This window comes from Myxocyprinus asiaticus, chromosome 37 (assembly GCF_019703515.2).
Source record: "Myxocyprinus asiaticus isolate MX2 ecotype Aquarium Trade chromosome 37, UBuf_Myxa_2, whole genome shotgun sequence".
NCBI lineage: Eukaryota > Metazoa > Chordata > Actinopteri > Cypriniformes > Catostomidae > Myxocyprinus > Myxocyprinus asiaticus.
In genome coordinates this window covers 18,142,359-18,166,618 of record NC_059380.1, presented here as the reverse complement: position 1 = coordinate 18,166,618, position 24,260 = coordinate 18,142,359, and the positions used below count along the sequence as shown (strand labels likewise).

Below are 24,260 nucleotides of genomic sequence, written 5' to 3'. Positions count from 1 at the left end.
AGATCAAAAGTATAAAAAATTTATATTTAGATCTTTGCTCATATTTACCAAGGGTGCCAATATTTTGGCCACAACTGTAAATGCAGTAAGATGAAAAAACTGGCAGCTTTCATTTTATTGTCAGAAGCAGCATCTCCCATAAAGCCCTATTAACTCAAATCTTTGTTTAGTTGGTCCAGTCCTTCAAATATTCACAATGGAGTCAACTAAACCTTTCAGGACTAATTAAATTTCCAGTTTAAGGGTAATGCATGGTGATGCCCACCCCATCCTCTGTAGTTGTGCTTATAATAACAATTCTAAGAGCATTGTCAGTCTTTGAAATGCCTGCCACTTTGTAGCTTTTTGTAGTAGTTGTCCTGTTCAGGGTGGTTCTGACTGTTCTCCCTGTCCAGCAGAACCAGAGGGGTTTTGTGGCGCAGACTACGACCCTCTGCGGTTTGACCCATGGGTGGGAGTTGAGGGGGAAGTGGTGGATGGGGGTGATGAGGGGGCTGGGGTGGTGCATGGTCAGCCTCACTGGTAGAAGAACAAGGAGAGCTGCTCCTGATGTGACGGTAAATGCGGGAACCCTCACGATTGACACTCTTGAGCTCGTATGACTCGGTCATATTTCCATCAGAAGATCCTCTCCACTCCCAGGGGTTAGTGGGGTTAGAGTTCATACGAACCACAGGGTGGTGGGGGGCATGGGCATCTATGGTGACAATGGCAGAACCGCTGTCACGCTCTGAGGGTGTGCGATTGGGTGATGACTCACCTGTGATGGATGACGTACCGGAAGAGGATGATGTCTCAGAGGATTTGGCCGATACAGACAGGAGTCCCTGTTGCTTCGACATGTTGATGACTTGCATGAGCCGAGGCTGATTTCCTCCCTTGAGGGCTGGAATGTTGGCACCACTTTTCTCAGTGATGGACAGCCATTTGGCCCGAGTGCTTGCACTTTTAGGGGATACAGGTGGGGGTAAAGGGGGCTGCACTGGGGGACGAGGGGGCATCACTACTCTTGCTCCGGCTGGTGGGTTAGCTGGTTTGGTAGGCTGTGGTACAGATGGATAGATTGAGGAATGGATGCTGTCTTCTTCTGTGGTGGTGTCGTCACCACCGTCTGAGCCCTGCTCACTGGTGTCTTCATCTGGCAAGCTTCCACCTCGCATCTCCATTGACTTTTGCTTCCATTCATACACCAACTGCTGCGACCTCACAGGGTCCAGTGGTACAGGCACAGGTACCGTCACCAGACGCCTTGTTGGTTCCTCTGGAGCTGTAGCACGGGGCAATGTGTTGCTGAAAGTAACCATGGTCTCCTTACCCATAGGGCTGCGGGGTGCTAGCAGCTCCACATCTGCACTGGCCCTCTTTAAGTTGCCCAGGGAGGCTTTCTCTCGCTGTACAGGCTGGTTCAGACCATCTAGAGATGCTGGGGATGTAATTTCCTCATTGCTCTCAGAGGCATGACCTTTGTTATAGACAGAGTCATGACCTCGCTGAGCCAGAGCCCTCAGCGCATCCTTCTGCAGAGGAGGGGGTTGCGGGACAGCAGTGTCCTCTGGAGATTTAAAGTTGGCAACAGCATAGAAAGCCTGGACAGAATCGAAGTTTAAATTGGTATCAACAATTAGGCTACAATAACTTTATTACATTGTTTAGATCAATGACACAGGAATATGTAAAACTGACTCCTAATGTAGAGAACCACTGGAAAATATTGAAAAATTGTACATCAGACCACATTACACCAAATATGTCTTTCTTAAAGAAAACATCTACGTTAAGTCAGTCAATACACCTACTGTGATCAAAATCCATGTTGCTGCTGGAACAACATTCCTATCAACCAGTCAAGGTTTGGTTTAGGCTTTGGAAAAAATGAACTTTTTCTGTATTTTCTCAGTGCTAAAAAGAAGGTTTAAACAACTGATCCACGGTACACTGTTTGCAAACATTTAGACACTGGCCATGCCGCTGGGGGAGGCATTTAGAGGAGAATTTTAGGGTGACATGCACACTGTTCTGTCAATGCTACATGTAAAACATGAACCAATGTGACATTAAAATGTGTTATCATTTACTACATGCCTCATTCTATTAATAGAATCCACATGAGGTTTGTAAAAGAAGCTGTTTGAACCAGTTTAATGATGATATACAATAATATATAATAATTTTTCATGTTTACATTCTGCATTCATGGCGCTAAATGCTAACGCTAACATGCTATATGTGGTCTTATCTTCTACACCAGCATGGCAACTCTGCACCTCCATCTCGGGTGATCTGTCTCAGGTGATCCGATCACTAGTGAACAGCGCTACAAAATACAATTGTGAATGGGGTCCAAAATGCTTTGTGATCAGATCACTCAAACCACAACGGGGGGTGATCAGGGACACATATGCCCACTTTCCAGTTCTGGTGTGAATGGCACATGTGTACTGATGCGTCTTTGACAACACAAACAGAAATTACGTAATCTTTGGTGGACTTTTAGCAAGCCTGTGAATAAGTGGGTGTTCTTTAACAATGAAAATGGACACTACTGAAAAAAGTACACTTGGCCTTCCATCCACACTAAGACAGTGTTTTTGTCAGTGAAAATTGAGCTTTTTGAAAACACTTTCCCAAGTGGATAAATTTGAAAACTCTGTCTTCACGTTGTAGTGTGGACTGGGAAAATGGATATATCTGAAAACAATGATGTATTTGTTGTCATGTGATGCAGTCATGTGATCCATTTAACCAAAACAATCAAGATGGTGGCCCATGTTATAGCGGTGCTATTGTGCCTGATATTCACATTGATAGCATTGTTAAAGATAAATGCTACTTTGTACAACAATCACAGTGCATTCCGTCAAAGGTGACAGAAGTTTACTCAGAATTGGTGTCCAGCGATGGAACACGAAGACAATCGCGTTTCAGACCGTACATGCAACGGCGAATTTTCACAAGCACATTAAGGAGATTTAAGCGATTTCATACATTTCAGTGTGGATGAGCAACTTTTGGAAAAGCTTGGAAATGGCAGTGTGGATGGAGAGCGTTTCGAAAATGCAGTTTTCAAATGTATCCGGATTAATGTAGACATAGAGGTAGCATTGCTCGTGCAACATGTTCAGTGTTTCCTGAAAGTTCATGCTGGAAAGCTGTTTCAAACCACTGTAATGATCTCAAAAATACCTTTGTTTTGGCCAGATTTTGTTAGAAGTGGTGTCATATGTGCAGGCTTGGGGAGTAACGGAATACATGTAACGGGATTACGTAATTAAAATACAAAATATTAGTAACTGTTTTCCACTACAGTTACAATTTAAATCATTGGTAATTGGAATACAGTGTAGTGAATTTGGTAGTATAAATGTACACGGGATGGTTGAAGTGCCCGTGTACCTCCACCATTATATGTAGGGAAACAGTATGTGTGAGCTAGGAATTAAATTAAACTGTCCTTATTCTACATTATAATGTAAGGAAATTTATAATGGAATTAGTCGCGTTCGACAACCATTATAAATTAGATAAATGGCAAATAACTAGATTATTTGTCTGAATAAAATTAGCTTTAATAAGGGAATTATGATTAATACTCTTATTGGAGTAATATTATTCTCATGGCTTATTGAAAATAATATTACACATATTTAGGTACAGCTTTTAAGCGAAATCTTTTAAAAACAGGGATGAGATTATTTATCAAAATATACCACTGTCAAGTTATCTTTAAAAGGGGAATATGAATAAATAACCATAACTCGTTATAATTAATTATCAATATTTGGATCAGTCAATAGAATTAACTTGATGTAGCTGAATTAATATTACAATCAATTAATCTGTTCGTCCAGCAAACACTCAGTATTGATCATCTATCTGTCTCTCAGAAAGTTTATTTATCGTGGCCACAGAAAAATAACTCTTTCTTAGCATGTAGCTGTGATCAAATCGTTAAATTGACATTGATGTACAAGCAGACCAGAATAAACTCGCAAGAATGTACACAAAAGCTTTATTTAACTAAATCACGAACACATAACTAATCTAAACAAACACATACACACAAATCACGCATACATGGGAAATGGAAAAATGAAAGTGAATGAAACCGGAACAGAACAGGGGAAAGAAGCTATGACAAGAGTCATTTAACCATCTGAAAGAACTATCAGTTTCTTACTTCAAAGCACCTTTGTTAGCAATGGGGTTCACAGCTTATACTAAACGTCATGGTTACTTGTGTAACCTCCGTTCCCTGATGGAGGGAATGAGACGTTGTGTCGATGTAGTGACACTAGGGGTCACTCTTGGGAGCCCGAGACACCTCTGGTCTTTGATAAAAAGCCAATGAAAATTGGCAAGTGGTATTTGCATGCCACTCCCCTGGACATACGGGTATAAAAGGAGCTGGTATGCAACCACTCATTCAGGTTTTATGCTGAGGAACCGATATAAGGTCCGGCCATTTCAGCAGGTAGTTCAGCGTTGTGGCAGGAGGGACACAACATCTCGTTCCCTCCATCAGGGAACGGAGGTTACACAAGTAACCATGACCTTCCCTATCTGTCACTCACTCGACGTTGTGTCGATGTAGTGACACAAGGGGTCCCTATACGAAACTCCACAATTGGCTGAACTGTGTTACATGAACTGGCGGTGTGTGGTGGGCAGACTACTGTGTGCCTCATAGCCAGCACACCAGGTCGACACGTAACCTCCCCCAACATAGTTATGAGTGTCGAACGGCACTTTGGGGACAAGTTGACTACCCAAGAGACAGAGACAGGCTCAACCCAGTCGTGGCCTCTTTTCCCCTTCTCTTTTTTCCACTCCCTAAAAAAGAAGGGGGATTATCCGACTGGGCCACCAGGTCTAGTCGGAGGGTGTCCCTCCCAAGGGGAAGACACCGCAGAGACCACACCTCGCCCAAAGTGAGGGGGGATATTTAAATGGAAAAATACGTCACATGGTCTTTCCAACCATGTGGAGAGTCTTCAAGGTAGATCCTACCCAATGGGGGAGGAGTTACTACAAACATGGAGACTGGGGCAGAGGGGCTCTGTCCAAGGAAGACACAGTTTACCAACAGGGAAACGAGTTAGTGGAAGATATATATCGCATGGGGTTAGCCTTACAGGGAACTGCCACATGCGGAGCACCTACCCCAGAACAGGGCTCTTAGTTAGCACGTGCATGAAAACTCAACTGCCCTTACCTGGCTCCTTGTGACCACCCCCGGAACAGCCTGGGATGGGGGAGGAAGAGGCCTGTCCTCATAACCCATGGAGACTGCCACATCGGGGTCGGCTGTGTGCCACAGCTGGGCGCTCAGGGGCGGAAAGTCCACCGTTGGAGCGCCAATCCTGCAAGAAAAAACCTGTGGACGGTAGTCATGATGTCGACCCTGCACACCGGGTATGTGACCCAGGGAGGAAGGAAACCACTCTTTTGCTGAACTATTGGGTACCGCAGCCACTTGGGCATGCGGTGAAATCAAACAAAAAGGCAACAAAAGATTTTCCGCCTGGCCCTCTACCAGGGGATGGAGTGGTCTTCTTACCAGCTCCAGGTGAGTGGGTTCCTTCATCCCTGGGTTGCCCGTCTCAGGGTCGCTTTGACGACCTCCGTGGGTTCTTTGGCACTGACTATGAGACGGGTGGCATCTGATTCCTGCAGTGGGCTCCACGCCGGGGCCGGGCCGAAGGGGTGGGCTGCGGCGGAGCCGGTGCAGTCACCGCAGGGGGACGCCCTTGGCGACGAGCAGACGGGGTGCGGGATCTTGAGCCGCGCCGGGGCAGGATGTGCCAGATCGCCTCCATCTGCTGCTTCACCACCGAGAACTGCTGGGCAAAGTCCTCGACGGTGTTGCCGAATAGGCCAGCCTGGGAAATGGGGGCAGCAAGAAACCGTGTCTTGTCGGCCTCACCCATCTCGACAAGGTTGAGCCAAAGGTGGCGCTCCTGGACCACTAGTGTGGCCATCGTCTGCCCGAGAGACTGCGCCATGACCTTTGTCGCTTGGAGAGCGAGGTCGGTCACCGAGCGCAGTTCCTGCATCAAATCTGGGACGGAACTACCCTCGTGCAGTTCTTTCAATGCCTTGGCTTGGTAGACCTGCAGGAGAGCCATGGCGTGCAGGGCAGAGGTGGCTTGTCCAGCAGTGCTGTAGGCTTTAGCCATCAGGGATGACGTGAGCCTACAGGGCTTGGACGGGAGCTTAGGGCGTCCGCACCAGATGGCGGCGCTCTGCAGGCATAGGTGCACTGTGAGCACCTTATCCACCAGGGGAATCACTGTATAGACCCTGGCCGCCCCACCATTGAGGGTAGTGAGAGCGGGGGAACTGCGGAATCGGGGCCGGGCAGTAAAAGGTGCCTCCCACGATTTCATCAGCTCCTTGTGCACTTCCGAGAAGAATGGCACTGGAGCGGGGCGTGGCTGCTTTGAGCGGCGCCGCGAGCCCAGGAACCAATCATCAAGCGCAAGGGTTAAGGGGAGAGTGGAGGGTTCCACTCTAACCTGACACTCGTGGCCGCCCGAGAAAGCATGTCCGTCATTTTGGCATCGGCCTGTGACTGGGCAATCGTCCCTGAGGGGGAAAGCCCAGCTGAGGCTTCTGCGTCCGACTGGACAAGCCCGCTCTCCGATGCTGCGCTCGAAAGCTCATCATCTTCGCGGGCTCCGAACAAGAAGCCAGACTCGCCCTGAGATGAGCTGACGAACTCATCCGGAAGCCCGACTGGGGCAGACGAGTGTGCTGGGGAATGGGAGGTCCGCGGGGGGATACCCGGCGGAGGCGATCCCTGCAAATCGCCCCCAGTGCTAGCTGCACTGGCCTCATACCTGAAGGTAGAAGGACCTAGGTGGGGAGCCGCTGGAGTGGCTTGCTTTCTTACGAAAGCAAGCCGTGACCGCAACGTTGCCATGGTCATGTTCTCTGAATGCGAACATGAACCATCCACAAACGCTGCCTCTGTGTGGGTCGCGCCCAGACACAAAAGACAGCGATCATGACCATCTGATGTTGAGAGATAACGACCGCAACCAGGAATAACATACAATCGGAAAGACATCTTTAAAAAGACGCGTCTTTAAAAAGACGTTCCGTGTGTACCGCTCTTTTAGAGAAATATATACTCTTTTAGAGGAAAAACGCTCTTTCAGAAAATATACTCTCTTGTTTTCTGCCGAAGCACCCAGGGGCGTTCTCTGCAGTGCACCAGTGCAGAGGAGGGAGAAGCTGCTGAAATGTGCCGTCAGATCCAGCAGAGGTGAATGAACAGTAGAATTCAGCTCAATGAGCATGACCGTTCGGCTCCGAAGAGAAAATCTGTGGTTGCATACCAGCTCCTTTTATACCCGTATGTCCGGGGGAGTGGCATGCAAATACACTCGCCAATTTTCATTGGCCTTTTATCAAAGACCAGAGGTGTCTCGGGCTCCCAAGAGTGACCCCTAGTGTCACTACATCGACACAACGTCAAGTGACAGATAGGGAACCTCTGTTTAGTTAGTTAATTGTACGATACTTGCAATGCCTGGCTGTTGAGAACCCGGATGCAGTCTCAGGAGAAAGTCTTGATGGTTCCTTGAGTCAATGGTGTTGAAGTTGCAATCAATTTCTTCCATGTTGAGTGAAGAAATGATGATGAACTTGCGGTGTTAGTTTGACTCCATTATGGTTGAGGAAGTTATACATGGCTTGATGTGTTAAGGCCTGCCGGCCCGCGACCTCGCGGTCAGACCGGGTGTTTCCGGTCCCACACGAGCAGCAACCATGAGCAGAAGGGAGAAAAAGAAGAGGGAAGAGAGAGGGAGGTCACTCCGATAGTGCCCTTTAACTCCTGAGGTAGGTCACTCCTCTCGAGTTTGGCTTGACCAATGAGAAAGGTGCAATTTTCCAGCGGGAAAAGTTCCTTTGTTTGGAAGCTGACTCATTTGCATGATTGGAGTAAGCTATCAGTTTGTGCCCCTTTATGCTCTGATTAATATAACAAGCATACAATGCATGCTATAAGGGGGTGCTATACTCCAATGTTTAGGGCATCACACTAGGATTAATTTGATAGGAAGCATGATACCAATAATTTTACATTATCTAGTGGCTCTGTCATAAAGCATGCACAAAATGGTATACAATACAAAAGACACTATACGAAACAGTAATAATCATACACACAATGTCCTGAGGATATGCATGTTCATTTATAGAACAGTTTGTCTATAAATTAATGAAAAAAAGTCTGTTTTATGGGCTTATATGTCTTTTCTATGGGGGAATGGAGTGAGTAACTTTCCCCACATTCCTTTACTTTTGCATGTGGCTACCTTCCCCCACCTGGAATGTCTCTGAGGTCCACTAGTTGATGGACCAGTGTCAGCAAAGGGGGAGTAAGAGCTGATAATGATTAGTGGGAGAGTAGACATCTCAGAGTCTGCTTGGGCCTACTTGGACCTTTGCTTGTTACAGTCTTGAGACGTCTGTGACCAATCAGTCACCAATTAATTAAATAATGAATAATTGTGTGACTGATTGGTCCAGATGCTACAACAGTTACATTCAAAAAAAGTATTTTGATTACTGAAGAGATTACTTTGCATTTTATTTTAATTTGTTTCATTTAATATTTAGTCCTTTCAGATGGAAAAATGTATACATATAAATGGTGTGATCCAAAGTGCATTTGAACAGTGGCAAAACACTTTCTTATGATGTGTTACATTCATACAAGCAGACAGAGAAGTAAGTTTGAAGTAAGATTGTAGCAGAAGAAATAGAAGTAACCCTTGTGTAAATTGTCAGCTTTACGCTAAGCTAAAATGCTATTTCTAGCCATTTTACATGCACATGTTACCAGGCACGATCATATTTTTTTATCAAGAAAATTCACGTTGGATCATAATTTCTTTTTTCCTAGTAAGACCTTTTGATATTAGGGCAAAAATCGTATTCTTGATAATAATTTTTGTATTGTTTCCCTGTAAAAATATCTAAAAATCCTTAAAACAAGATCAAATTGATTTATCTTGTTTTAGAAACAACACTGCATAAGATATTTAGGTTTTTCAGAGAATGAATTTTTAACATGTATTTTGTCTTATTGTACCGGCAGAGTTTTTCTAGTCAAAACAAGTGAAAAAATCTACCAGTGCTGAAGAAGTAATCCAAAGTATTTAGAATATGTTACTGACCTTGTGTAATCTAACGGAATACGTTACAAATGACATTTTACAGGATGTATTCTGTAATCTGTAGAGGAATACATTTAAAAAGTAACCTTCCCAACCCTGCATGCATGTGGTTCGTTCTTCGATTTCCCATTGAGTACATTGGTGCTAACTGTAACAAATTTGTGGAATGAGGAAGCAGGAGATGGCGAATTCAACTCAAAGGTAATTTTATTCTTCACACATTAAACACGTTTGCTTGACTGCGTAACGGTAAAGCTTCACACAACAGTGGGGCTGGTAGCAGCCAACACACTCATAGCTTCAGCTGGGTTCTCTCTCTCTCACTCTGTCTGGCCCTCTTTATTTCCCCCAACTCTCACTGCGAATAAAGAAACAGCAATTATCAGGAATTCATCTCAGGTGAAAACCCCTTACCGCTTCTTCTCTCCCCAGATGAAAGCTCGACCACGCCCTCGCCTCCACATACCCTCACCTCCCGACTCGAACTGCTGGGGGAAGTCCCCCCCCCTCCTGGAGAGGAAGTCTGCGACAGCCATCTGCGCCCCCGGCCTGTGGACCACCTGAACTTAAACGGCTGGAGTGCCAGATACCAATGGTATCCCCCTCCACCACTTGGTACATTACCGCACCCAGCTCCCTGTCCGATGTGTCCATTTGCAAAACAAAAGAGAGAGAGAAGTCAGGTGAATGCAGAAGCGGCCCGCCACAAAGTGCAGCTTTTACCAGTGTAAAGGCTTGTTGGCATGGCTCTGCCCACTGGACTGGGTCTGGAGTTCCCTTTCTAGTGAGATCAGTCAGTGGGCTGGTGACATCTGAATAATTAGGTACAAATCTTCGATAATAGCCAGCCAGCCCCAGGAACTGTCTCACCTCCTTTTTGGTCTTGGGTCTCGGGCAGGTCGCAATTGCTGCGGTTTTATCAATTTGGGGCCACACCTGACCATGACCCAAGTAGAACCCCAGATACCGTGACTCCACCCATCCAGTTGCACACTTCAGCAGGTTTTGCTGTGAGCTCCACTCATCACAGCGATCTCAGAATGGCCCCCAGATGCTGCATGCGCCACTGCCAATCATTACTATAAATGATGATATTATCAAAATAGGCAGCAGCATACGCAGCATGCAGTCTGAAGACTCTGTCCATAAGACGCTGAAATGTAGCCGGGGCCCCAAACAAACTGAACGGAAGGGTCTCGAATTGGTGTAAACCAAACGGTGTGGAGAAGGCCGTTTTTTTCAAGAGACATCGGCTTTAAGGGGATCTGCCAATATCCCTTTGTTAAATCCAATGTCGAATAAAAGCGAGCCATGCACAACCGATTGAGCAGTTCATCAACACCAGGCATTGGATAAGCATCCAACCACATTGACTTTCCTATAATCAGTAATCGGTACACACTTGTCCGAATCAATTTAATACCCAATAATTCGTACTGCTCGCGTAATGTACATAGCATAAAAGCTGTGTGCTGATCAGTGAAGATTTATTTTGGAATCCCCACTTGGGAGATAATTTTGAAGAGTGCCTCCGCAACACTACTTGCTGAGATGTTGCGCAGCGTCACTGCTTCCAGATATCATGTTGCATAATCCACCAGAACTAACACAAAGTGATGCCCATGTGCTGTCTGTTCTAATGGCCCGACGAGGTCCATGCCAATTCGTTTGAAAGGAACCACGATCAATGGAAGGGGGCGCAATGGAGCTTTTGGAGCGGCCTGCGGATTCACCAGCTGACATTCACGGCATGCCGTACACCACCTGTGAACATCCCCATGAATGCCTGGCCAATAGAAACAGGCCATGAGACAGCTTAGTGTTTTCCCCTGTCCCAAGTGACCTGCCATCATATTATGATGAGCCACCTGGAATAACATTTCCTGACAGCTCTTTGGTATCAACAACTGGGTTGTATTTTAATTTCTTATTGTCCTATGTCACTCTATACAACCAATCTTTTATAAATGAAAAATATGGATATATGAGTGCGATGATCGGCTGGAAACACTGACCATCAATCACTTTCACTTTGTCAAATGCTTGCTTCAGGTTTTTCATCTCGTGACTGCTCTAGCGGGAAATCCCCTACCAGGAATTCCCTAAGGGAAGGGGAGGGTGTCACCAATTTACTTTCTCACAGGACCCATCCACACAACTGCTTCCATAATGATTGAAAAGCCAGCCAATTAGTTCCCAAAATTAGCAGATGGGTGAGGCGAGGACTAACCACCACTTCAATATTATGCTTTTGTCCCCGGAATATTACCGTGATGGTCACTCTAGGATAATCATGAATATCCCCGTGCGCACACCTCTCCTTCACCCAATTATTTGTCTCCAATGCCCTGTTTTGAACCAAGCATTGATGAATAAACAACCTGAATCTGCCAAGGCTTGGTATGTAACCCCCTTAATACTCACAGGTATTTTGTACATCCCTGCCCAATCGGGGGCGGTCTGTGGAGTGTCGGGGATCCAGATCAAGGCCCCCACCTCCATTATCAGGCACTGCTCTCGACCATGACCCAGCTCCCTGCAACTCCAGCAGACTGGCCCAAGCCTCCCGCCCACACACATGGCAGTGGACTGCTTCACCTGGGATGAAGAGAGGGGAGAGACGGGGTTTGTGGAAGCAGAGAACCGGTCTTGGGGGAATGTTCCCTCGTTTCAGGGGAAATGGAACATGATGGAAGGAAGGAGGAGGAGAAGAGAGAACAGGGGAAGAGACACTAGGGGGGGAAGAGCGTGGGGTGCGCCGGCCCCCAGATAAGCTGCCAGATGGTGTTACGCTAGCTGGATTGCTTCGTCCAGCGATGCCGGTCGGTGGCACTGGACCCACTAGGCCATCCCCTTCGGCAACTGGGAGATGAACTGCTCCAGCACCACCAGGTTGATGACCTCCATCAACTGCTGGGCAAAGGCAAACGGGCGGCCGACCTCGCTCAGCGTTAAGGAGCAGAAACGCTGGCAGTGTTCTTCTGGGCTGTGGCCGACCCGTTGCAAGATGGACTTCTTCAGCACCGAGTAGTCGATGAGGTTGGCGACCGGAAGCTGTTGTGCCACAATCTGGGCTTCCCCAGTCAGTAGTGGCAGAAAATGGACCACCCACTGTTCCAGTGGCCACTTCAGAGCTTCAGTGGTGCGCTCAAAGAGCTCAAGGTGAGCCTCCGGATCATCTTGAAGCCCCATCTTGGTGAGCAACATGTTGGGGTGTGCTGCTGTCGGGGACGGGCGGCTGGCCCCTCCTGGGGTACAAAGCTCCACAGCACCCACCGGTCCTCCTCCTGGGCCCAAAGGAGCACCTCAAAGCACTGTTGCTGCTCTCTACGAAGCTCCATGAGGGCTTGGTGTTGGCCCTGGTGGATGCTGGCAAGGGACCAGAAGACTTCCTCCAGTGGCGACGACTCCATGACAGCGTATCCTTCTTCCTCTATTCCCGGGTTTCGCACCAGTGTAACAAGTTTGTGGAATGAGGAAGCGGGAGACGGCGAATCCAACTCGAAGGTAATTTTATTCTTCACACATTAAACACGTTCGCTTGACTGCGTAACGGTAAAGCTTCACACAACACTCAATACGCTCAATACAGTGGGGTTGGCAGTGGCCAACACACTCGTAGCTTCAGCTGGGTTCTCTCTCTCTCACTCTGAGGTCTGGCCCCTTTTATTTCCCCCGTCTCTCACTGCGAACAAAGAAACAGCAATTATCAGCAATTCATCTCAGGTGGAAACCCCTTACTGCTTCCTCTTTCCCCAGACGACTGCTCGACCACGCCCTCACCCCACACTAACCAACCATTTCTCTCAAATTTAAGGGGTAGTGTTTAGGGTTAGGGTGTGGGTTAGGGATGGGGTTGGGGGTATGTATGATTGACAGGAATGTTGTTCTAGGACCAACAAATTATGTTGAATGAGCAAAATCATGGTTACCCAATTACAACATAACAAAGCACTTAGGTAATGTAGCTTAATGTTCATAGTTTAAGGGGCTTTAAGATATTAAGTCATGATTTTCTTTAAAGCTGCTTTGAACAATATACAACACTATACAAGTTGACTTGATCCCAGAAAATGGGTAAATAACCAAAGTGTGTAGAGCTGACTAAGTACATTAAACCACAGTGCAATCTGCAAATACACATCTGGAAGCCAAACACTCACCAGGTATGCAGCAATCCCGGTGCCAATAAAGAACCCGACATAAACATCAATGGGGTGACTTCGGTACTGGGTGATCTGAGTGAGTCCAGTCAAAGCAGCCGCAATGGCAAAGGCAAAGACCAGAACGGGTTTAAGCAGCTTGGTGCTATCTGAGATTGTTGAGTTGAAGTACATCTAGAAGAGCAGAAAGCAGCAGAGGTTTCCAAATGTCTTGCACAAATGAATTACATTTCTGCCTTGCAGCTTCTGACAGTCTGACAAGCACAAGGTGGGAAGCAGCAACAACTTATCTTCATGTCTGTCACTTGAAGTGGATCCTGCCAAATGCGTAGACATGTGAAGCGCTACCTATATTTAGATTCTTACTAATCCAGAGAACAAGTGCAGCTGAGCATTTAAATAATCACACCTTACTTTAACATATGACCCATGTTGAAATCTATTTCTTGAGTGAGCTCATGTGTGATATGTCTGTTCCATGCACATCTAAATTATAGTACAATATTGTGTTGGTTTTCATAAGAGTAATATACAATCACAGTATCACAGGAAATAACAGTCTCTGTTTCACTGGTTGCAATGTGATCTCATTCAAATTCAAAGGTTTATAAATTTGAAGTGTGTTTCTACACAGTGTGGTAGCACAAAAAACAAACATTTTCATACATTTTGAAAGACACTGAAATGTACAATATCAACATTTTAAACGTAAACCCTTTTACTTATGGACAATTTGAGAGAACTATAAATGAATTTATGGAATTCATTGGGTGATTTTATTGTATCTATAATCAATTAGATTAAATATAGGCCTATTAATGTCTTCCAATTTAGTATTTGTAATTTATTGCTGTAGCTGTTGTAATTCACTGCCATTTAGATATAACTTTGTGTCATATTGTGTCTCTCAAAAGTATACATATAAGGGATAGTTCACCCATAAATGAAAATTCTCTCACTATTTACTCACGCTCATGATATCCCAGGTGTGTATGACTTTCTTTCTTCACCAGAACACATTTGAAGAAAAATAGTAAAATATCTTAGCTCAGTAGGTCCTTAAAATGCAAGTGAATGGTGATTTTTCTTTTGAAGCTCCAAAAATCACAGACAGTGATCACAGACTTTAGAAGACATTAATTTGACCACTGAAATCATATCAATGTCTTCTAAAGTGATACGATCACATTTGGTGTGAAAAAATATCAATATTTAAGTACTTTTTAACTCTAAATCATTGCTTCCGGTAAGCTTCAGGAGAGGGTGAGATCACTCAGTCTCTCATGTGATGTATTCGCGTTGCCATGATACAGAGGTAATCTCACATTCTGCACTCGGTTGAGACATCTAGGATGAGCACACAAACACACCATTGTGAGTAAAGAAACAGATAAATACAGATCTAAACCAAAACCAACCAAGTTACTGTACAGAGTTCCTCCTCACTTGTAAACAGCACTGCTCTTCCAGCTGTAATGCACTTGCCTCAGTTCTCGCGTGTTTCAAATTCCAATGCGATTATCACGTGCATACCGCTGCCGAACGTAAGAATGATTTAGAGTAAAAAAAAAAGTACTTAAATATTTATCTTTTTCACACCAAAAGCGATCGTGATGCTTTAGAAAACTAAGTTGTTAGAATTTAACAGCTGGTGTTGTATGGATGATGTTTATGCTGACTGTCTGTGATTTTTAGAGCTTCAAAAGAGAAATCATCATCCACTTGAATTTTAAGGACCTACTGAGCTAAGATATTTTTCTATTTTTCTTCAAATGTGTTTTGGTGAAGAAAGAAAGTCATACACTTCATGAGGGTGAGTAAATGAGAGAATTTGCATTTTTGGGTGAACTATCCCTTTAAAAAAAGTTGACGTTTTTGATCCTGTAAACATACTGAAATTGTATGTTTCAGTGTCTATCCAAAGATACAAAAATATGTGTTCACACTTTCTGCATGAAACCTTCAAATACATATGATATCACCCTGCTAGTAGAGCAGTTTACCACAGCAGCCTATGAGGTTTCCATATAAACAGTATTTTCTTAGCAGTAAACACCCAGCAGACAGACAAACAGACATAAACACACTGAGAGGGTGCCGAAGAGACTTACTGAAATATAAACAGCAGCAAAGGAAGAGAGGGTTGCATGCTGGGAGGGGAAGGTTTTCCTGTCACAAAGGAAAGCAAACATCTCGAGTAAGTCTATACCAGGTATGCAATGGTAGTTACTAACAAACATTTTTGTCTTTGACAAAGGGTGAGTAGGGAGTGTGTAGTACAGGAAGAAAACTACAAAAGGGAGAAAGAAAATTGTGGTTGAAGTTGTTACAGTTAATCACATTATCGGAGGCTAGCTTAATTTCCCAGAACTAAAGCATGTCATTACCTGGCAGAGAGAATGGCATGCTGATCCTGGCCAGAGCATATGTCTTTGGTGATATAAGGGTTCTTGTCACAGGACACACCTGGGGCAGTATAATTGGGTTTGCACACTGTAAGAAAGAATGGCGTGTGATAGCCAGTGGCCAGTTGGATGACATCAGTGACCAGTGCTGTCGCACAAAGACCAAAAACATGAACACCTGGAAACAGACAGATGAAGAGGAATGAAACATCGATGACTCATTTTATAGGCTTTCATGTAACACTTTGTGCCTGACTCATGTTATGTAATGTCCATATGCATCATTCCTGTTCAGATTTTTTGTGTTCATTTTGCAGCTCTGATAGATTATAAAACTTTTGACTTCATTGCTCTGATTGTAGTAACCGAAAGCAATGTTTTATTGTTCAGATTGTGCTCTTTCATAGCTCGGGAGAATTTTCAGTTCTGCTTCATCTAAATATAACCTCTATTTCAGATGTTTCTCCCTAAGTCGCTAGGAGAAGAAAATAGACACAAATGACATACAAAGCAACAACAAGAGAAAGAACTGGTAACACTTTACAGCAATTAGGTTGTATTTGTTAACTATATTCGTTACAAAAAATAACAATAAACGACACTTTAACAGCACTTATTAATCTTGGTTCATTTTAATTTTTAACATGCATTAATACATTTTTTTAAATTAAAAGTTCGGTATTAACATAAATTAACACAATATGAACTAGCATAATTAACAGTTTTATAGACAAATACTGTAAAAATACATTGTTCATTGTAAGTTCATGATACCTAATGCATTATGTTAACAAACAGAACTTTATTGTTCTGTTACCAAAGAACTATAACATGAAAGAGAATGTTATCTTGGAAGTATTTGATTAGAAATGTTTTTAATTGCAGACTTTGGTATCTTGGCAAATCTGAGCACAGTTTAAGACATGTTGAGATCTCCTCTGAAACTATAAAGGGGACACATGACATGAGATTATTGGGGTTTTTTTCTTAGAAGAAAAATCATAGAAATAGACGATTGAAGGAAAAGTCTCCATTTGCCCTCCATTTATTTTATTTCTTTAATAAAATAAACATTTGAGATACTAATAATTGAAATGTACTGTCCTTTTATGATTTGGGGAAAATAAAATTGCCTTACAATGGGCAGAGAGTTACATACCAACAAAACGAACAGTTCTCCGCAGGAAAGAGTTGAAGTTACAGCCACCAGCATTGATGCTCCCCTCAATCCCTGAGCGGACCTTAAGTTTGGACTGCATACAATACAGCAGACCCTCACCTATCATGATCTGTGCACAGGACAAGAACAGAAACCACATCGAATCATATGATTTTTCAGAAATCAGAATCTTGTCCTCTGTAAATTTAATTAGAGGATTTAAAAAATATAATACTCACAGATATTAAACGTTTAAATACACACACTTGGGGTCATATGTAACTAAAAATAAAACCAAAAAAATTAACTTAAAGTCAACATGAAACGGTATTCGAAACCTATTTACCTTCAATGATATGATGCATTTCTGAGTGAAACACCATATTAAAAAAGAGAAAAATGTAGGGCAGGACTTGATTTTATCAATCATGAAAAGTGTTGCATACCAGAATGGAGCATGATCTGAATGCGAGTTTGCATTGCCGACATTCAATTTTGATGAGCATTTTTAAACTTGACATGGATGCTGAAGTTCACATTAACCATTGAGAGCATCTTAACATATCAAAACGCTTCTTTTTCAAAATCTATCATTATTAAATTGATAAATATTATTACATTTTTTCATATGAATTGGATGTTGATTTAATTCTTAGGGTAAGAGGTCATAAATTCTCAATCTTGAGAATGTGTATTAATGAATTGATAAAATTGACGTATCTATCTATGATGAGACATAAGTTTCAAATGTTTAGAAAACAATATGCGAGGGGCCTGGGTAGCTCAGTGGTAAAATACGCTGGCTACCACCCCTGGAGATCGCTAGTTTGCTATCCCAGGGTGTGCTGAGTGACTCCAGCCAGGTCTCCTAAGCAACCAAATTGGCCTGGTTGCTAGGGAGGGTAGAGTCACATGGTAACCTCCTCATGGTCGCTATAATGTGGTTTGTTCTCGGTGGGGCGCATGGTGAATTGAGCGTGGTTGCCGCGGTGGATGGCGTGAAGACTCCACACGTGCTATGTCTCCGCGCTCAACAAGCCATGTGATAAGATGTGCGGGTTGACTGTCTCAGATGTGGAGGCAACTGGGATTCGTCCTCCGCCACCCAGACTGAGGCGAATCACTATGCGACCATGAGGACTTACAGTGCATTGGGAATTGGGCATTCCAAATTGGGAGAAAAAGGGGAAAAATCCCCCAAAAAAAGAAAACAATATGCGATTACATTTTTTAAATATGGGATTAAATTAGTGTGTTACCTATTGGCAATATTTCAGAAAGGCTGCATTACCTATAACATTAGGCTAAAACAATGACTGAATAGTTATTTGACTAATGAATCATGCACAATACAAAACAATAAGTTGCAATGATTGCCGATCTCCCATCTTACAGAGGCGGCAGGGCCAGCAAACGCCAGACTCAGGAGCATGAGCAGAGGAATGAGCTCATCTCCGCTGTCCACGTAGGGCATGCTGAGAGAGCGGTCATGGCAGCGGAATCCCACCTGCGCTGGCTGGAGCACATCCGTGAGCTCCAGGAAGTAAAGTGAAACCATGGAGGAAGCCACTATGGGCAGCTGGGGGTCAGAGGAGGGAACGTGCAAGAGAGGTGTAAAATGAAATGGAAATGACAAATTTTTCACAATGTAATAATACAGAGACAGTCTTTATATAGTATATTTACTAATTTCCTTTTCCATATAGTACAAACAGATATTAAAGATTCATAATACACAGGCATATCAAGATCAGAGCACAGGTTAATTACTGTAGAGCGACTGTCGCAGATGGCTGTTAAATGTCAACACTGAGTACAGTTCTGAAGGGCTGACAGTGTAGTGAAATGTATTCACAGTAGCACACTCAAGCTGTCATAATGCATTTTCAATTATGTCTTAAAAGGAAATGAGAAAGCCTGGTTGTTTGGAGTGTGTAATGTAATTTCCTGAGACATTAATTGTTCTATTGAAGTATTAAACTCTGGTAAAAAAAAAAAAAAATGGTGGCACGTACCTCTACAAAATAGAAGCAGGGTAGCAGCGTCAGGCTGTCTTTGGGAGGTTTCTTCTTGGTTTTTTCACGTGCAGTCATCATGATGATACTCCTTTGAAGCTATTTTAATGACATATAAGTTAAAATTAAGTGGTAGATGTCCGCACAATGAAATTAAAGCTCCAAACTTTATTACAAAATGGCAACATTTTGACTAGTTAGGTCTTCATCAGGCACAACTGTCCTAACTGGTCGAAACATTGCCTTTTTGTAATAAAGTTTGGAGCTTTAATTTCAGTCTCTCTCTCTTTTTTTTTTTTTTTTTGTTGTTTTTTTTTTTTGACATTCGTTTACATTTTTTGTCCTGCCCCTGAGCACAACTTGGGTTTTGGATGTGCACACCTACTTGACAATTTTTTCTATATACTGTAAGTTAGTATTAACACTAAATTATGTAATTTTTTTCTCATTAAAATACCTATCCCACCTTCCTATCTTTCTCCTATCCCAGCTTAATATGCAGAGCCAACTATATAGCCATTTGTTGGCTGATTTCCTCAAAAAGTTTAAACTGTGGCTTTGCGGCACTATAAAAACATTTCTCTATTTGTTTGAGCATTACAACCAGCACAAAACATGAACTTTGGCTCAACCAGTGGCATGACTTTAGTGTGGGATTATCAGTTTATCTGACCAATGGAAAAAGGGGGGCCTTACTGGAAGACTTTTTATGACTTATTATGACAAGTCATAACAATAGTACATTCTGGTGAAATCGTAAGAAATCACACGAGTTAGCTCGTACATTGGTACAAAAACGTATGACTTTTACTCCCATAGAGGGAAATCAATGAACCAACAAAAGATATTATTATGATTTTTCCAAAGTCTAACCCATTATCCAAACCTAAAACCTAACCATGATTTTAATAGGAAAATCGGTTGCACTTTATTTTACAGTATGTGTACTTTCGGAATACTTACAGTGTATTTACCCAAGAAAGTACTGATTAATATTAGATAACTGTATATACTTAATATGGGTTAGGTTTAGGGTTAGTACCTAGTAATTACTGCAGTTGTTGTAATTATATAGAAGAGAAAAAAAAAAGAAGAAAGAGAAACATCTGGGTTTTCAACAAGGGGTTTTACGAAGTTTAACTCCTAACTCAAACCCCAAACCTAAACCTAACCATAAATTCTAATCCATTAGCTAAACCCTAAACCTAACCATGATTATAGTACGAAAATAACTTTTGTGTACCATTGAAGAAAGAAAGCATTGTGTTTGGAATGAGACAAAGGAAAGTGTATTTAAGGTTGTTGACATCAGTTATTTTTATTGCATAAATAAACATAGAATGAGACACCAAATTTGTTCATTTCAGACATTTCCTTTCTTAAAATAAAGTGACGGATAAAAGGCTAGCTAAAATTTGATGCTGGCATTGTATCATTTTGAAATTCTGTTTGTTGATTGGTTGGTCTCTATGAGAAAAAAAAGGTCACTTTTGGATGAGCCAAGTCATACAATATCTTAACATGTTGCCATCTTGTATGAATTATTATGAGTTGGCATGAGGTAACCAGCTTGAAAACAATCATTATTTTGTGCACTTCAGTTTGGTGATGCTAGTTGCGCAGATATTACATACTTCAGCTTTAAATCCTACTTTCAAGAAAAGGCCAGCACAGAAATATTTAAAATATAATTTTTTTCTCATCTGAAACTGAGAATGAAGCCCTCCTGATTTAATAGATGACAGACTGTGTGCCTGAGGAAAAAAATAGCTCTTCTCCGAATATTCTCAAAAGAGTATTATGAGCAAATGTTGATGTTGGCTATTGTTTGAGCAAGCAATGAGAGAATAGTGTTTTGTGCTCTCTGCCAAATCAACAGAGACTGAACAAGGCACTTGTCCTGAAGACACTCTCCCAACTCTCGAGTGGGAGTGAGTGAGGCTTCGCTGAAATTAGCAGGAAGCCTATTTTCAAAAGTAGGGGCTCTGTTTATCTCGAAGAGCCACATATGCCTCACAGGCAAAAGATTTCTGTGTGCTGAGTGTGTGTGATTGTGTGTGTGGTTTTAGGGAGGAATCCATGGGCACTGAGTTCTCTCTTAAACAGAGTGTGTTTGTGTTCACAAAGCTTTACAGTGAGAGGCTTTGACTGTGGCGAAAGATAATTAAACTTCACTGGATTTTTCACACATTCCTTCCTGTGACAGTGGGGTTAAAGTGTGCTACTTTTTGACACTGGTGTGTGTCCAAAAATATGAATGCAAAATTAACCCATGACACTTGCATGGGTCTGTAAAAAATTTAAAGCCACAATAACCAGTCATTGCAAGCCATTATACACTTGAAGTAAAGTGACCTAGGAAAAATCAATAATGTAATCAGAGATAAGAATAAGCTGCATCTGTCTCACTAATATCAGCAAGAACTGAAGTCACTGATGATAAGGAGGAGGATGATTTCAATTACAATGATTCACACCACAAAATCTTGCATATTGGTCATGCATTCAGGACAGACAGACAGACAGATAGACAGACAGACAGACAGATAGACAGACAGATAGATAGATAAATAAATAGATAGATAGATAGATAGATAGATAGATAGATAGACAGACAGACAGACAGACAGACAGACAGATATATGTCAATATCAATATTCAGGTTTCATACATTATAACATGGGCTACCATTGTTGTATAACAGGAGGATCATCAGCATAAGAATCCTGAAATGATTGCATGTGGCCAAAAGTATAAAACATATATATAGTGTTATTATAGTTAAAGAAAACTCAAATGAAAACTAACTAAAATCATTTTTGTTAACAAAAATAAAAATAAAAACTGAAATTATTGGAAAAAAATTTAACTAAACTAAAATACCTTTTCATAACTACAAAATCAACTAAAATAAAATAAAAATGATCTCAAATTCATTTTAGTTTTAGTTTTTGATATAACAGGTTGAAGATGGGCAAAGTGGGACACTTATGGAAATTTTACTTTTCTTGACACTTTGAATTATGATCCAAACGCCACATAACCTAACATTATACCTTTGAAGAAAGCTTAGGATAACTTCTACCCTAGTCAAAAGCAAAAATTAAGAAATATTCAGTACTGGGAAGAACTTTTGAATTTGAAATCTCAAAAAAATAAAATAAAGGGATAGTTCACACAAAAATGAAAATTCTCTCATCGTATAATCCCCCTCATGCCATTCCACAAGTGCATGACTTTCTTTCATCTGCTGAACACAAACGAAGATTTTTAGAAGAATGTCTCTGCTCTGTACATCCATACAATACAAGTCAATGTGGTCCAAAACTTTTAATCTCCAAAAAGCACATAAAGGCAGCATAAAAGTAATCCATAAATTATTTAATCCATGTCTTCTGAAGTGATCTAATCAGTTTTGGGTGAGAACAGACGAAAATGTAACTACTTTACATCTTGCAATTGTAGTCTACAGGAACGATCATGAGCTCAAGCTCAAATAAACTTACTAGTACAGTTCGCAGAATGCTAGATGGCACTGGGATATATTATCAAGCTTGAAATCATGATCGCCAAGGAAACTGCTGATGTCAATATTTACAGTAAAAAAAATAAAAAAGAATACTAAAAGTAAAAATAAAAACTAACTAAACTGAAACAGAAAAACTGAATAAATAAATTAATTAATTAATCAATTAAAACTAACAGACAAACTGTGAAAACAAACGAAAACTAAACAAAACTGTAATGACAAATTGAATATAAAACAGAAATCAAAACTAAATTAAAAATCCAAAACTATAATAACACTGGACAAATCTGTGCTCATTATTTTTTGCCTGTTAAAAATAGTTTTTCAAATGAAATGGAGAGAGGGGGTGTTTGTTATGTACATTATAATCGGTGCTGTATTACAGTAGCGTCACTGCGACACTCTAAATGCTCATATATCGCTTAAACGCCCATAAACACTACACGAGACGCGACTAGAACGCTCCCTTTATGGTCAACAAAGTTGTCTACACTGCGAGCGCGCGACGTCGCGCAAACGCTAGAACGCTCCCGTTATAATCAATGACGGATCCACACGCGTGCTTGCGGTGCAGACTGCTTTGCTGGTTATGAAAGGAGCGTTCTAGTCGCGTCGTTTGTTCATTATCACAAAGCTGCCACTGCTCATCATGCAGGTAGAAAACTGGAAAAAATCTCACCTTGACTGTGAAAACAGTTGATTCTTTAAATAAACGGTGATGTCCTGAGTGAAAATTACCTGCGTTTTTCTACAGGATAATAATAGCGTATACGTTATTCTTTCTTCTCGGGTTTAGACTGCGGCTCTTAGTTCATATTCTTCTTTCTGCTCACGTTTTCCAAAGAGCAATCACGCAGCCGGGCACTCCTGTTATATCTCTGACTGCTGGAGCCAACCACAATATACCTCAACTCACTGAGCTTCCAGAGCTGCTCTTCTTGAAGTCAGACATCCAATATCAAACCCCCAATCATTCAAGCCCCAGTACCAGAGATGCGAAGATTTTTTAATAGTGTATCAAGCAGCATCCTGATCTTAATATAAAATCAGTCTGTCATCACCAGTCATCATGTGTGGTGGCAGCATTCCTGAGCATCTTCTACTCTATCTGATCTTCAAAGCAGAGATCTGCGCAAGTGCAGTAATCTCCTCCAGCAGTGCGCAAATATGACTGGAGATGCACAGCCAGGTAACATGTGTTTAGATAACAGAGTGCGGTTGGGAGAGTATTGGCTCATTGGACAGGCTAGATTTTGATTTATGTCTTAGGGCAGAATGGGAGCCGAATTTTTATGAACACCCCATGAACCGCTTTCCTTCAATGAGTCTCTTAGGACAACAGAACAAGCCTTTGAGCAGATATAAAATGAACCTTTTAGCAGATATAGCTACCAATAAAAATTACTCAGTCTTTCTCTTCAGTGTTATCCAGACCAAAAATGGATGACTCATCTTGCACTCAGGGCTGGGTATATCCAAATGTTTTTTTTTTTTCAATAAAATGCTCTCTAGTCTAGAATGAGAAAGCCTTTCTCCCAATGCCGCTTGCTTTTTGAGTAGCAGCAGCAAGTACTGTAGTAAATATGGTTTATGGCTGTATCATAAACTAAAGGCTATTAGCTATTTTTTTTTTTTAATGGTCAGGTTCTTCAATAAGTCCCACTTCAAACTTCCCTTTTCAATGTGCAGTACATCAACACAGGAAAGAAAACTGCATTAAGTCATTTCACTGGGTCTTTAAAGGAATATTCTGGGTTTAAGACAAATTAAGCTCAGTCGACAGCATTGGTTGCATAATAAC

The 24,260-nt window shown here is 42.1% G+C and overlaps 1 protein-coding gene across 2 annotated transcripts; it reads right to left on the bottom strand.

Annotated features, from left to right (window-relative positions):
- Positions 1-288: 288 nt before the first annotated feature.
- Positions 289-23,513, bottom strand: LOC127428141 (phospholipid phosphatase-related protein type 3-like). Of its 2 annotated transcripts, XM_051676259.1 has the most exons (8): positions 23,139-23,513; positions 18,931-19,029; positions 18,309-18,494; positions 16,916-17,045; positions 15,739-15,934; positions 15,463-15,520; positions 13,352-13,525; positions 289-1,586 (listed from the first exon to the last, which is right to left on the bottom strand). In XM_051676259.1, the coding sequence occupies exons 2-8, from the start codon at positions 19,009-19,011 to the stop codon at positions 312-314; spliced, it is 2,100 nt and encodes a 699-aa protein (XP_051532219.1). In that variant the 5' UTR covers positions 19,012-19,029; positions 23,139-23,513; the 3' UTR covers positions 289-311. The 2 variants fall into 2 exon arrangements, with proteins under 2 accessions (XP_051532219.1, XP_051532220.1); XM_051676260.1 differs by lacking the exon at positions 23,139-23,513 and having other exon boundaries at positions 18,931-19,060.
- Between the last annotated feature and the right edge of the window lie 747 nt (positions 23,514-24,260).